General features: G+C 35.0%; 1 protein-coding gene across 1 annotated transcript in view; it reads left to right on the forward strand.

Annotated features, from left to right (window-relative positions):
- The window catches only part of DLGAP1 (DLG associated protein 1), a 284,261-nt gene that overhangs the window by 195,715 nt on the left and 73,203 nt on the right, over positions 1–15,343 (forward strand). Inside the window, exon 4 of the mRNA XM_026699154.2 lies at positions 8,059–8,273. Within this exon, the coding sequence (XP_026554939.2) occupies positions 8,059–8,273 (215 nt within the window). The remainder of the gene's footprint in view (positions 1–8,058; positions 8,274–15,343) is intronic.

A 15,343-nucleotide genomic window follows, 5' to 3' on the forward strand; every position in this document is an offset into this window, starting at 1 on the left:
GAAGTGGGAATGGTACTAAGGTGGAATCTTTTGGGTGGGGGGAAAATCCATAAGTCACATTTTACATATTTTTTTGGACTTGTTTGCCTTGAATTGTCTCATTTCTATAAATAAATAAATAAAGCTTGATTCCTTCCTCTGACTTGAGTACAAAGCTTGTTTCCACTAATGACATGTGACATTATTTCCTGCTATCATTTGGGATGATAGTGTGGAACAATGAGTCATTCTAACCATTACGCTACCTATCAAATGTTATGGATAAATTTTAGCTGCTTCTGTTGTTTCACGTCTCTTGCAGTTTGTCATAGTTTTCTTCTATGCTGTCAGATAGATGAAATCTTATTCTAAAGTTCTTAGTATAAGTAATTTGTTGAATTAGGTTGTTTTGTGTCTTATTAATGGCAAACTACATAGTTACCAGGGACAAAACTTATTCAATGACAACATACACATAACCCTCAAGGTATGGCAGGCCATTTAATGAACATTCGAAATTACAACAGACCTGCCCCAAAAGCTACGTATGACCCAACTTCAAAATTACAATGGGTCTGTGGTCTTTTGCACTTATGACTCACCACAGGATTGCTGTAGTGCCCTCCCACCTGTCTCCCACCATCTCATCCTACCCTACCAGCACCCTGCAGTGCTTGGGCCTCCTCCCCACATGTCCACCATCTGAAGCTCTCCGGACCTCGTGTTTTAGGAGGAGAGCAGTCCATGTGTCCCTGTGGCCATGTGGCAGCTATCCAAATGCAGCCATCATTTTGACCTGCCTGGTTGTGGGCAGGACAAAATGGCGCCCCCCAGAGAAATTGGTTTATTTTGCTACCTTAGAGAGATCTGCACAGTGCTGAAGAAGCTTCTGAACATTGTAGAAAGCTTCTGCAGCACTGTTCAAAGGCAGCAAAATGATGCAGTTTGTCCCTGGCCCATGCAGCAGTGTCTTGAATGCAGTTACCCTTTTGTGGCAGGACAAAATGGCAGCCACTTTCGGAACTGTAAAGAAAGAAGTCATCCCAGCACTCTGGAAGGCCTTGGAGCTCTTCAAAAGATATGGTAGAAGAGTGTTTTGCCTGATGGAGTGGGAATCAGGCCTAAGGCCTGAGAGGGAATCAGTTGGGGATACAAAAAGGGACCCAAGGCACAAGAAGTGGAACATACAACATTTTGGGGGTGCTTAAAATCCAAGCTCAGAAGAAAAATAAATATTAGAACATAGAATAACAGAGTTGGAAGGGATCTAGTCCAACCCCCTCCTTGAGCAGGAAATCCTATACCATTTCAGACAAAGGGATGTCCAGTCCCTAAAAGCCTCCAGTGATGGAGCACCCACAGCTTCTGAAGGCAAGCCATTGTACCATTACAAAATTTCTCCTTAGTTCCTTAGTTGAATTTAAATATACAAAAATGGAAAATAGACACAGTTTATTTATTTATTTGCTGGCCAGATTCATGTAATTGCCCATCTCACCTGAAGGTACTCTGAACTTCATATAATAAAAGCAGGAATTAAAAACGTTTTGCAAACCCATTAAAACAATAGCAATACATAAAACAAGACTGTATGTAAGATGTGGGAAGGGTATCCTCAAGTTTGCTGGAGGGGCGGAATGTTTTGAAAAATTCTAGATGCTCAGGTAGGATTATGTGTAAACCTAAACAGGTTTAACATTAAGAAAATAATGGTATATCAAATAGTTTACAATGAGGAGAATCCTGGAAAGGTACACAATAATATTCATAATATTAAAAGGGCTTTTAATGGGAACAGTCTGAAGAATTTTGGCTGCATCCAGATTAATTTTCAGTGTGTTATATGCACGGTTCATGCCAGTTCATAGATCATCCAGATAAAGTTGGCATTTGGTATTTTACTTTCTTATTTTTTTTATCACCAGAAATATTCTATTTTGATAGAATGACTGAAAACAAAACTGCAAATATGATGTGGGTGTTCCATAGCACTTCACTCTCATAGACTTTATGAGGGTGGCTTTTGAAAGCAGTGATATTTATTGACCTTTCTCCATTCTGTCCCTAAGTTGTTATGAGCAGACAGAATTATTTTGTAAATTACTCTTTCTCCCCTTTTTAAATTATTGTGAAAATCTAAGGTTCTATAATTCCAAATTATAAAGTAACGTTTAAGAACAAACTGCACAACTCAGCTTGGTTTTTCACTTTTTTGTTTCATAACAGAAAAAACACTGTATACGTGCAGCTATAGAAGCTGTATCTAGAAGGAGTATTTTATAAATGCAATTTCTGCCCATAGTCCCATGTATAATATTGATTGTGAAGGGGTGAAAGATTTGTGTTAACTATAATGTTCAATCAATCATTTTTAAGACCAATTCCTTTTCGAACTTATTTGCTTTAGTTGACCACATGAGGTTTATCATAAGAGATTTCACAGCTAATATTTTTAAATTATATAATTAACATAAATTCAGTTATTATAACAGCTTTTTATTGTTACATCACATTGTTTTTATTCCAGAACTTCATGTAAAATGAATAAAAAATAAGCATGCATGCAACCACCCTATCATATCTATGCATAAGAATCTTCTCAACTAACAGTTGGGATTAGATAAGGGTCAACAAAATTCAATGAAGTTGGACTTAGTTTGCTTGTGATTACGTAGGAATTTTAGGCTGATCCATCTTTTGACTCTGGCCACAGGTTCTGCCACTCATTCTACTACACTTTCCTTTCCCCTGAAAGAAACCACAAAACAAAACCAAATATGTTTAATGTTTAGTAAAGCCTATGTTTAACCTTTAGTAAAGACAGGACAAGTATGATTTCTTTCTAATAAAAAACATGATTGAGGAAAGGAAGGGAAAGGAAGGGAAGGGAAAGGATTACTAGATCAAATAACATATTATCCTCAGAATCTCAAATAGCTTTTTAGAGATGACATCCATTCATGTATTAACATCTGTTTAATAGTTAATATAAGTTTAAAAAATCTACTTTAACATGCAATCTTTAGGAATAAGCACAAATGTTACCTTTTGTTTTGTAGAATGACTCTAAATGTATAGATTTAAATAAGAGCAAAGTCAACAACTAAATAATATTGAATAGTACATATAAAACCCATAATAATTCCTAAAAGGCATAGATTGGAAAATCTATACTGAGCAATCATTAGTCATTGTTCTTCAGTAGTGTAATTTCACTTCCTTTAAATATTTGCATATTAATAGAAAGTTCAAGTTGCTCTCCTGTGTTGAGCGATAGCCAACCACTCCTCCTTCCTAGACCTCCTGTTTATTTTCAAACTCAGATTTGCCGTCACGAAGCCCAAAAGAAGCTTAAATGTTCCCAGCTGCACTAAAGTATAGCAGAACTGATATGAATAATGAACTTGTTATGCTACAAAACAAGTCTTTTTGCTTTTTCACCATACGAGGTAAGATCATAAAAATTATAAGAGATAAGATTCCCCCCCCCCCAAAAAAAAACCAAAATCATGGAGGGGGGGAATCTATTTTAGAAGAATGTATAATGCATGTATTTCTATTTTAACTGGGGTAGAGATTTTTAAGGAATTACTCTGCTATTTTACTTTTATTGTTGGTTTATTGTTATTTTATTTTATTTAGGACTCGAATTGTATTGAAGCAATACAAAAAAATCTACAGTTTACTTAGAAGGATGTACTGTGCAGTTCATTATTTCATTCATCAGCTTAATTCAAAGTGAATTATAGAAAAAGGGATATCATACTCCATGCATTTTAACAGTATTAAAATATAATTTATCTGTTGTATGTTTAAGTAAATAATAAACAATAGTGAATTCCTTGCTAAGAATATAATCAATCACTCAGCATACATACATGATAAAAATATTTATATTAGAGAAATTTTATTTTGGATGGGAGATAGAGAAAACGGTGACTTATGCTTATTTTATTAAATACTTTATTTGACTTAGATTATGTGCTTGCAGCCAAACACTATATGGATTTCATAACTGTAAGAAATTTGTACTTGTACTAAACTCCTCAGAAAAAAAGATTTGTTTCATTTTTTTTCTTAAGTGATTTAAAAAATATACTGTAATAAGGTGCATAATACTGATACATGAAATAAAAATGTATCATAATTTGTTTTTTTCTTTCAGTCTTTCAAATTCTTAAGGACAAAAAGATAGTTCTTGTTTTGTAGGTTGGCTTAATTTCATTCATGGTTCAATGAGCTGGTGTGGGATAATGCTTAGACTGTTGGGCTGGAACCAGGGGGTGCCAATTTCAAATTACTACTCTGCCACAGAGTTCTTAGGATGGACATTTTCTTCTGTCTCTTTCATTTTGTCTCAATTTACATATCTTACAAGGTTTACGAGGATGAAAAGGGAAAGAAGATCACCATACATGTAATTAACTTTGGAAGATGATACTGATACATTCCAGAAATAGAATTACAGTCTTAAACAAATTCAACATGTTAAATAATAGATTTATCCATTTGTCCTAATGGGTTTTTTTCAGTAGTCATCTTTATATTTATAGCAATCAAATTAAATCCCACACCAAAATGACAGTTCTAGGATAGGGGCTTCTTTTTGTTTTTTCCTAAAAATATGGAAAGACAAGGTTGGGGAAAGAGGACAATATCGGATTAACTAAAATCTGCATAGAGAAATGACCTCTGAGTATTTGGGTCATTCTAACTATTTCAAAAATAGACCAGTCTCAAAAGGGGTCCAGATCATTCCTCAAAATAGAACAATTGGCATACTAGTAGAAATGACTTTAAGATCTTCTACACCTTGTTTCACCAACTCCAATGCCCAACTAGGAAAGCAAGTAAATTGTTGATTTGACACCTGGGACACTATAGAACAGTGTTTTTCAACTTTGACAATTTGAAGATGTGTAGACTTCAACTCCTAGAATTCCCCAGGTAGTCATGGTGACTAGGGAATTTGGGGAATTGAAGTCCACATTTTCAAATTGCCAAGGTTGAAAAACACTGCTGTAGAATAGAATCTCTTTCTAACTTGGTTGCACCAGCTTCTGCTGCTTGTTCCAAGGTAAAATACTAAGTAAATGGAATCTCTTTAAAAAGAGATGTTTTTAAAAGAACAATTAAAGGACTAAGTCTTTCATTTGTGTTACATATTATTTTGCTGTAAAGTTCAAGTGTGGGAAAAACAGGAACAGAAGCTATTTTGGGGAGAATATCTTTACACATTGCAGTCAACGCTTGTAGCTATGGAGAAAAGTGATGTACAGTAAATTGAACCCTAAGGGTTTGAAATATACTTTTAAAAAGAATACGAAGTACTTATTTTATAAACATTCACTGCTTATTGATGCAGAGTGCTTTTCTTCTTCTTCTGTCCAATTGTGTCTGATTCTCAGTGACTGCCTGGATAAATCCCTGCAGTTTTCTTGGAAAGGTTTTTCAGAACTAGTTTCCATTGCCTCCTTCCTAATGCTGAGGGAAAATGACTGGCCCAAGGTCACCCAAGCTGGCTTTGGGCATAAGGCAGGACTTAATCATATGATCTCCCAGTTTCTAGCCTGATGCTTTAACCACTACTGGCTCCCTGCTTTATTTTAGAAAAACATAATATAGATATGATGCAAAGAAACCAATTGTTGTCTTCAACCATAACAGTAAAATAGCAAGCAAGATCTCAGAATGTTAGGTTGATGCTGCTTTGGAATTAATACTCCCTGCAGGGTCTTCAGGCTATACAATGTAGATATTAAACTTGTATATTAAACAATTTTAATAAAATGTATTCATAAACCTTTAGAATGCTGCATTGTCCATAATTACTTCACACTAATATAGCAATTCTCTTTATTGCTAGTAAAGTGCATAGATTGTTTGATTTGTAAGATAAGGGAGAACATCTTTTTTTCTATGTTCCAGTCTTTTTTTTTAGGATCAGTAAGACTAACTTTCTTTGACAGAGTCATTTAAGTAATGAATTGCACGTACTCATATTTATATTTCTGTTATACTCTAAATGCCATTTTGGGAGCAACACTTGGGTTGATGCTCCATGCAAGGGAATAGGGAAATAAGTTTCTTAAATCTATTGACAGAGGCTTCTGCAGCTTACTATAAATATGCCAAGGTTGAAAAAGCTCCACAATTTTGGATTTGCACTGAAATCACAAGATTGAGATGCATGTTTCATCTTTTCCTACCTTTATGGATACTATCTATGAAAGTCAAAGAAAATCTGTTTTACATTTAAATTGCTTCTCCAGTCCTATCAATCAACAGAAATGCAAAGGAAGGGCAACAAATGTTCTCAATAAATGGTATCTTACCCTGCAAGAATTTACCTTATATGAACAGTACTCAGGATACCTGCAATGGTTCAGTGACCATTCTAAGTTGCAATGGTACTGAATGAGGGAGCCTATTTACCAGTCCATAAAGTTGCAAACATTGTAGCATCCCGTAATCACATGATCACAATTTGGGTACTTGGCAATTGGTTCACTGTTACAACAGTCACAGTGTCCCATGGTCACTATAACCTTCCCCGACAGCTTACCCCAAGCAAAGTCAATTGAGAAACCAGCAAGAGGTTGAAAGTCACTCTCCCTCCCACTGTTTTTTCACTAACCGTGGCACCTGCCCAATTGCACGTGTTCTCTAGTGCTTGCCTGCGGCACTTGCACACCCACATATACTCTGTAGCACCTGCCCATGGCAGTCACCCCCACCCCCCATAACTCTCACCTGCAGCTCTCAGCGCCTATCCAGCATGCTTTGAACTTCCACTATTTCCCATTTAATGACCTTTGTGCTTCTGAGGATACCATGGCAACTGGGACTACTGTAATTGTCATAGCTGAGCTGCTATTACATGACACAGTGCTTTATGACTGCATTGTTTAGAGATGGAAATTTCATTACCATTTGTTATTGTAACCTGAACACTGCCTGTAAATTTAAATCAGTGTTATTGTAACAGGCATAGTAGATCAGTATCCAGAAGAAAGGGATTCTGGGATATGTTTCCTATTTTTGATTTCATTTTTCTAATATTTAATTTCATCAGATGGAACCCAACTGATTCCTTCTGAAGATTTGAATCACAATAATTGTAAATCTTAAATTAATCTATAAATTTCTGGATTAATAAATCCAGACTGATAATGTTTTGTATTATAATTATAAATTTAATCAGCAAATCCAAGACCAGCTAGAAATCTTAACGAGTGAAGGCAAATATATGTGTCCCAGGATAAAGTTGAAGGATCTAATCTGGGTCAGTCACTGGGACCAGAGGTTTAGTCTTCTGAACTTTTGGACTTGTGCTGGAGCTGATTCTCAGGGAAGTTCTGCTAGAGAGAAGATCATTGAGGATGGGTTCCAACACAAGTCCAAAAGCTCAGAAGACTAAACCTCTGGTCCTGATGACTGACCCAGATTAGATCCTAGAAATTTTAGTTTTAGACATGTCACAATACCATGTTTATGTATCCCATTAAGCTTTTGATAAAATTCCCATTTCATAGCTCAAAGGAGCTGAATCCTGGAGAAGTTAGTGCTACTTCTCTATCCACAAAAAGGACAAGGCAAAACAGTTTTGAGAATTTGATTGTGTCTCTTTGTCACTTTATCCACCAGATTAGGTTAAGGATATTATCAAGTTTGCATACAAAAACTTCAGTAATGCAGAATGAAAACTTGATGTTTCATTTATTAGATATGCACATTCTGCTGAACAGTTTAAGCCAGGGGTGTCCAACCTTGGCAACTTGAAGACTTGTGGACTTCAACTCCCAGAATTCCTCAGCCAGCTTTGCTGGCTGAGGAATTCTGGGAGTTGAAGTCCACAAGTCTTCAAGTTGCTAAGTTGGACACCCCTGGTTTAAGCAGTTCATTTGTGATGACTATTGCAAGGAATGTGCACAAAATTTTACTTTATGGTATAATGTGCCTTGATATATGCAAAGAATCAGCTATGGCCCTACACTGCTTCTAGGAGAGTTTGACAAGCTTGGATTTAGCATCAGACTTCTTTGGGAAAACTGAAGAGATTTAATGTTTGCATTGTAGGTTCCTCAAGATGAATGGTCTGGATATACTCCTCATGGCAAAGATGAAGAAATTCCTTGTCGTCGAATGCGTAGTGGCAGTTACATTAAAGCCATGGGAGACGATGACAGTGGGGACTCAGACACTAGCCCAAAGCCATCTCCAAAGATTGCTGCACGCAGAGAGAGCTATCTTAAGGCCACCCAGCCATCACTTACAGAGCTCACAACCCTCAAGTAAGTCTGTTTTAATTATTATAGGATACAATTTTTTTAAAAAAAGATCAGATGGTGAAATTTCTGGACCACCAATTATGGCAATGAGAAGGAGTGTGCATGTCTTACCAATTGATACGATGTTGTCTAAGTTACAGTTTGGGTAAATACTGTGTATTACAAGCTATGAATAATAAGTTGTTTTTGTGGTTCCCTGTTACATGAAAAGACAAATGCCCATGAATCTCACCAACTACACCTGAGACTTTGTTCTACTCTCATTGCTATCAGTTGGCATAGATATTGGATAAGATGGTAAACATTCCCAAAAAGGTTAATACTCATTTTCTGAACATTCCTGTCGACTAGACCTAGCTCTCCCTGACTTTTTTTTGTTTTCTGCAGAATAGTGACAGTTGTCTTTTTTAAATGTTTCTGTTGAAATACATTGCTGAAATTGAAGATCATCTGTCTTTTTTCTTCATATATTAAAAACTTTAATTAATTTGGCTTTTATTAAAGTTAAATCAATTTTTGTTTTAATACTGGTGATAGCAAATATTTTTGCTCAAATCAGACTAATAGATTGCAAGGAATAGAGAACAGATATACATAATCTCTAATCTTTAAAATCATAAATTCATATTCCATTCCTGTTTCTGAATCAGTATTATTATTATTATTTTTGAAGCATTCCAAATTACCCACCTGAAAAGTCATGCAACTTTAACTCTTCCAATACAGATTTTGGGGCACATTTTTCTGTAATTATGCCATTTTTAATACTTATTTTTCAGAAAGCATTCCTTATTTTTGCAAGTAATTTTATTTAATGTAAGTTTATTGCATATTTTTCAGTTGTAAACTGCATTGCAAAATTTTTAGAGTCCAGATTCTTAGTACATATATAGATCTAGGAAATGAAAATTTGTTTAATTTAATTAATTGAAAATTAAATCAATATTATAATGAAGCAAGTTAATTTTCCTTATACAACTGTCTAACTTTGTCTAGTGGTTATATCAGTCTTGTCACTTGTTGTCCACATAAAAACATTCTACCCAAGTTTGCAAAAATCATAAGAAGGCTAGAATTAATCATCTTGGCAAATAAGATCACTTCAAATGTCCAGCAAAAATGTAAAATCTTGTACTACTGAAATACTAGATCTGTTCTGTGGGAGAAGTTTGAGCTGCATTTTATGAATCAGAACATTCTTTAATCAGTATGGATTTATATCCATTTATTTAAATTGCCTCTTATTTTTCAATCTCAGATAATAGCCCAAAACTGACTGCATTAAAAAGACACTGCAATATAATTTTTGTAGGGTTTAAGGCAAGAAGGAACGAATTTATGCATTCTAGTCTTATGACCACATTTTCCCTTTACTGCATGGAATATTGCTGCATTTCAAATTTCCCAAACTAGAAATTCCCAATATTTTCCAATACTAGACATATAATATAAATCATACGTTTTGGGAGAATGATAAGAAGGCAGAGTATTTCACTACCCATAGTGCTTTTTATTTGAGTATAAAATCAGAGGTGCACTGTGGTCATATTACATAAGCAAAAATACTTTCTGATTTCTTTTAATATATTTTCTCCTTAGCCCACCTCCCAATCTCCCTCCTACAATCTGTTCCCCATGCCATGGTTTCCATGTGGTTACAGAACACTTTTTGAACATTATAGTTAAAATTCTGAATAAAACACAGCTTGCTGTGATCATGAAATCACACCTCCGCTCTTTTACTCCCATTATCCTACTAGGAAGTGAGAAGCTGTTGTTATTTTTTTCCTTCAGATGGCAATGTTTGCTGGGAAGGGAGGAGGGGAATAAAAATAATTATCAGACAAATAAAACTGTTCTGATTAAATTGATTCTTTTACTGACCTTCATAATCTCCCCATGCAGATTAATGCTTAAAATAATTTTCTTGATTTTTAAGTCTAAAAGCATCGGGATTTAACATGGCCTGCGAATCTAACTGAAGAAAAAGATGGAGCTAGTTAAATCCTTGAATTATCACCTATATAGAGTGTAGTGATAACTATTACTTGAATGATGAAAAAGTACTTTTGATGGAAAAGCTCTTGAATGATGGAAACAGCAGTGGCAGTACCATTTTCTCTTTAGTGAGAAGATGCTGAATATAAGCAAGACTTTTGGACAGATAGTACATGAGATTACACAATGTGATGCATAAGTGGTTTACAAATGCTATATATAAACAGCAACAAGATACAAAGCTAAACCTCTAAAATGCTTACATTTGAAAAGTGAAGATTTTTGGTTTAGCAGATAAATGTTGAAGTTACATTTCCATGGAGATATTGCTGTTTCTTCTGCCAATAGAATGCTAACACATGCAGTTTTGCAGAGATATTAGATGAAAAAATATCAGTTGCAATTCAGTCTTTAAAAAAATACTTGGAAGGATTTCTCAAAGAACTTTTAAGATGGTGATACTAAAATTGTTGATGACAATAAAGAATGCACAATAATAATTGATACTTTCAAGTGAATTGCTGTTGTTTCTACAGAAGGGGAGGTTTTCAAATAGACTCAGCATGTGCTAATTTTTATATGAAATAAATTTTGTGTTAGTCTTCCTTGTGACGTATTTATTTAAAAGTACATTTTATTTTCTGTTTTAATCAAAAATTAAAAAAAAAGAATATTGTAAAGAAAAAAAGAAATATATAAAAATGAATTATAAATAATTTAGTAACACTTTATCTTAAAATACAACAAATGATCTCTTCTTCCCATACCCTATCTCTTATCTATAAATAAATTTACAAAACATTTCAGTCATAATGACACCAACAATACATTAAGGGTTTCAGATAATGACATATAGCAATAATAGTAGCACTTAGACATATATATCGCTTCATAGTGCTTTACAGCCCTCTCTAAGCTGTTTACAGAGTCAGCATATTGCCCCAACAATCTGGGTTCTCATTTTACTGACCTTAGAAGGAGGAAGGCTAGTCAACACTGAGCTAGTAAGAATCAAACTGCTGGCAGTCAGCAGAATTAGCCTGAAATACTTCATTCTTAACCACTGAGCCATCATAGCTCATATCTATATCTATATTAACCCTGATTAAATAAATCAATTTTATATTTCTTCCTTTTCTTCTAACAATCTTGATCTGTAAATAATTTTGTAATAATGTTGTATTTGTAGGTCAAGTTTGAGTGATTACCTCTTTTAACTGTAGTCTTTAATTCCTTCTAATTCCCTTTAGTGTCCAAGTTTTAATCTTATGCTTTTTAAAAAAGAACTCAAAACAAATACATCTTTCTTTTGGGAACGATTCTTTATAGCTAATTTCAAAATCCTATTTGAAATTTATCTGGACCCATAGTCCATTTGTAACTTTCTAAAATAAACTTCCCAATCACTTTTGCTATTTATTCAAAAGAAATTTAAGTCCCTAAATTTACATTTGAAACTACTTTCACTAAAGATTTAAGAAAACGTACCTGGTGCTGTAAAACATGGATCTCAAGGTTCCTCATAGCAGAAAAACAGTTAATAAGCAACTTCAAAAAGTTATTAGAAAAGGAAGTATTTGCTTAGTACATCCTTAGAACAGGAAAAATCTTGTGTCCTTTTCAAAGTGCTAATTGCATATTCAGCAAGATAGTTAGTTATTCCCTCATCTTCCAGAGCTCTAAACCCTCCAGATACTACTGTCTTGCAATTCCTTGTGAGAAGCAGGTAATCTCAAATCCCCTCCTTGTTTGGACAGGAATGATCAAACATCTGATCTCACTGGCTCTCCATTCTGCTGGTGTCGTTGGTTCAGCTTTACATGAAGCTACCTTTGCCATTTTTCCCCTGGACGATACTTCATTGCAATCATCCACATATAATCTATATCCAAAGAGCCTAAGTAATGTGAAGTCTTTGATACTGGATAACTGGAGACATTTTTTTTAGTTCACTGTTGATTTTTGCATCTTCTCTCCTCATCCTAAATTTTTTCAGATTAGGGAGAGTTATTTCGATGACAAACTGAGCTCCTTGTCCTTTATATAATTTCTTGGTTTGGAAATAATAACAAAGTTGGAAAAGCATTTCAGAACATGGCTTCTGGAATTCTTTCTGACTACTTAATAATAGCTGTCCTTGGAGGAAAAATGATTAGAAAAGAGTTGGCAACATTTAGCACTGCTGCCCAACTGCCAAATCCATGAGGTTGTATTAAGAGAAAATTTCTGGGGTTTTCATTGTTGGTATCTTTTATTTTGGTCGACAGTCTCTGGCATATAGCCAATTTTAACTCATTTTTTTCTTTAGCTGACATCTCCCTGCCAACCAAATTTAGTCCTATTCTATTCCACTTTCAGAGAGTTATGTTGACTGATAAGAGTCATGATCTCCTTTACATAATTTCTTTCCAACATGTCATTGTGCGGAAAGACTAAAAAGAAACAGAGCCTGATCCTATTTTTAATGCCAAGAGTGAGATACATAAACCAACTGAGTTTGCATTTCAATTTCAGAAAATATAAATATGTATTTGGATTAGTGATGATGAACATGTGTATGTAACTTCTTAGTTTAGGTGGAAGTTTTATTAATTACCCATGCTTATGCAAAAGTGACAGAGCAAAAAAATCAAAGTGACATGAAATAAAATCAGATTTGAGAGACTGTAGAGGAAATTTTAAGATAATTTATACTCTTAAGGACAACATACAAAATTAAGTTTTTATATGAGATAAATGGGAAAAATAAGATTGGTGAAAGATAGATCATAGTTTTGAGAGCTCAATATCTATGTGCCAAAAATGCAACAACTTTTCTTACCCATCCATTGTATCTTTCATTTTTTTTCTCTAAGTAAAACTTGAAATTTCTCCCTGTTAAATTCCACTCTGTTGATTTCAGCCCACTACTCAAACCTGTTTAAATCATTTAGAATCTCTTTTTTCACTGAAAGTGTTACAACAAGCCATGATTTCCTGCTTGCTCATCACATATCTAGGCCAAATCCCAGTCAAGTGTGGCGTGTTAGCTTTGTTAAAAATAAGGTGAGGGTAAGGGGTTATTTTAGATTCTTATAGAGAAGTTTCTCACAGGAGAAGGAGGTGATAGGGAATGCAGATCGAAAGGGACAGCTTGCCATAGCCAAGTCACCGCAGCCAACTTACCATGACCCACTCGCCACAGCTATCTCACCAAAGCCAACTTGCAGCGGGACATGGCCAATCGCAGGACAACTCACTGCAGGACAAGTTAACAATTCTATTTAATTATTTAAAATAAATTTTAAAATATGTTATTTTTTGCCATTCACATTTCATTTGGTTCGTCCTTTTGCATCCTTTCGTCAATGATTCCATTCTACTATTTCTTTGACGTTGGTGTAACTCTTGTCCTGCAGCAAGTTGGCCCTTGAGAGTTATCCTGCAGCAAGATGACAGTGGCAAGTTGGCTGCAGCAAGTTGGCCTTGGCAAGTTGACCATGGCGAGTAGGCCACAGGGAGTTGGCTGTGGTGAATTGTCATAGATGCAATGCAGATGGTCTGGAAAAAGAAATTCAGTGGGCAGCAGAGCAGACTTTGGGGGGGAAAAGAAAGAAAGGCGGAAAACTAGAATTGAAATTTTTTTGGAGGAGAGGGAAGGGTGACAACCAAAATGAACTCACCAGCAATTGTTGAATATGAGTAGTTTTTTTTTTGTTTACAAACAGTAGGGCTGGTAAACTTGAGTTAGACTGGGGAGTGTTTGCATTTCTTTTTTTAATACACTTTTATTTCAAAATTATTAATATAAAATACAAATAAAAATAAAGAAGAGCATTGTTGGACTCAATCCAAATAAAAATAGAAAAAGTGAAGAGCATAGAGAGACAATAACTAACAATGCAGAGAGCATAATGGGGCACCAGATAATTTTGTTATTAACTAGTAAGGAAATTGCCACTGTTTGCAGTTATCACTAAAATTAGGAGAATCAGAGAAGATTGTAAACATATAAAGTCACATCATATTCCATAAATATACATGCTTGGAGAGACTTAAGACTGTTCTGCCTTGAACTGCAAGTTAATGGTACTCTTGGAAAGGCCAGATTAAAAATCAAGCTTCAGGAAGAGATGAAAGAGGAAGTACAGAGATGGCCGTGTCTTCTGTAACTATAAGCCATTCTTGCTATCACTTACTAAGGAATCTAGCCAGAATAGAATAGAATAGAATAGAATAGAATAGAATTGGAAAGGACCTTGGAGGTCTTCTAGTCCAACCCTCTGCTTAGGGTTGGACACCATTTCACACAAATATCTTTTTAAAAACTTCCAGTGTTGGAGCATTCACAACTTCTGGAGGCAAGTTGTTCCACTGATTAATTGTTCTAACTGTCAGGAAATTTCTCCTTAGTTCTAAGTTGCTTTTCTCCTTGATTAGTTTCCACCCATTGCTTTCTGTCCTCCCCCTTTCTAGAATAGCTTGACTCCCTCTTCTTTGTGGCAGCCCCTGAGATATTGGAACACTGCTATCATGTCTCCCCTAGTCCTTCTTTTCATTAGACTAGACATTTAAATTAAAAATGCCGGGGGTGGAGAGTAACTTGCTTGTTTGCTCTGATGCTTGTTTGCTTGAATTAAAAGGTAAAAGAATCTGGGTTTTATTAACAAAAAATGAATTTTTTGGGAAACTTTAGTTCTTGGCACAGTAGCATTCTTAGCAGATGCCTTGTGCTTATCATGAATATCATCCCGACAAGTATCAATTATGTCTATCATATCATTTTTGTTTTCCCAAGTTACAATTTCTAACTCCCCCTATTTATTACCCATATATTGCTTTATATTGTTGTAATATGTTCCACTCTGAATTTGTCATTCAAAGATTAGCAGCTACAAAATTAGAGTGTCTTTTGGCTTGCCAGCAGCACAACGTTAATTATTTTTTGCACAGACATTGATTTACAGCTCTGCGTTCTTGTTCTGGAATTCTCCACTGATCATTAGTTTTAATGCAAGTGTAGGCAAATGTTTTGGCATGAGAACTATATTTATTGCCTAGAGCTGGTAGAAAGCGGCATATATTCACATATCAAG

This window comes from Pseudonaja textilis, chromosome 3, assembly GCF_049901715.1.
Source record: "Pseudonaja textilis isolate UNSWEBS1 chromosome 3, rPseTex1.2, whole genome shotgun sequence".
NCBI lineage: Eukaryota > Metazoa > Chordata > Lepidosauria > Squamata > Elapidae > Pseudonaja > Pseudonaja textilis.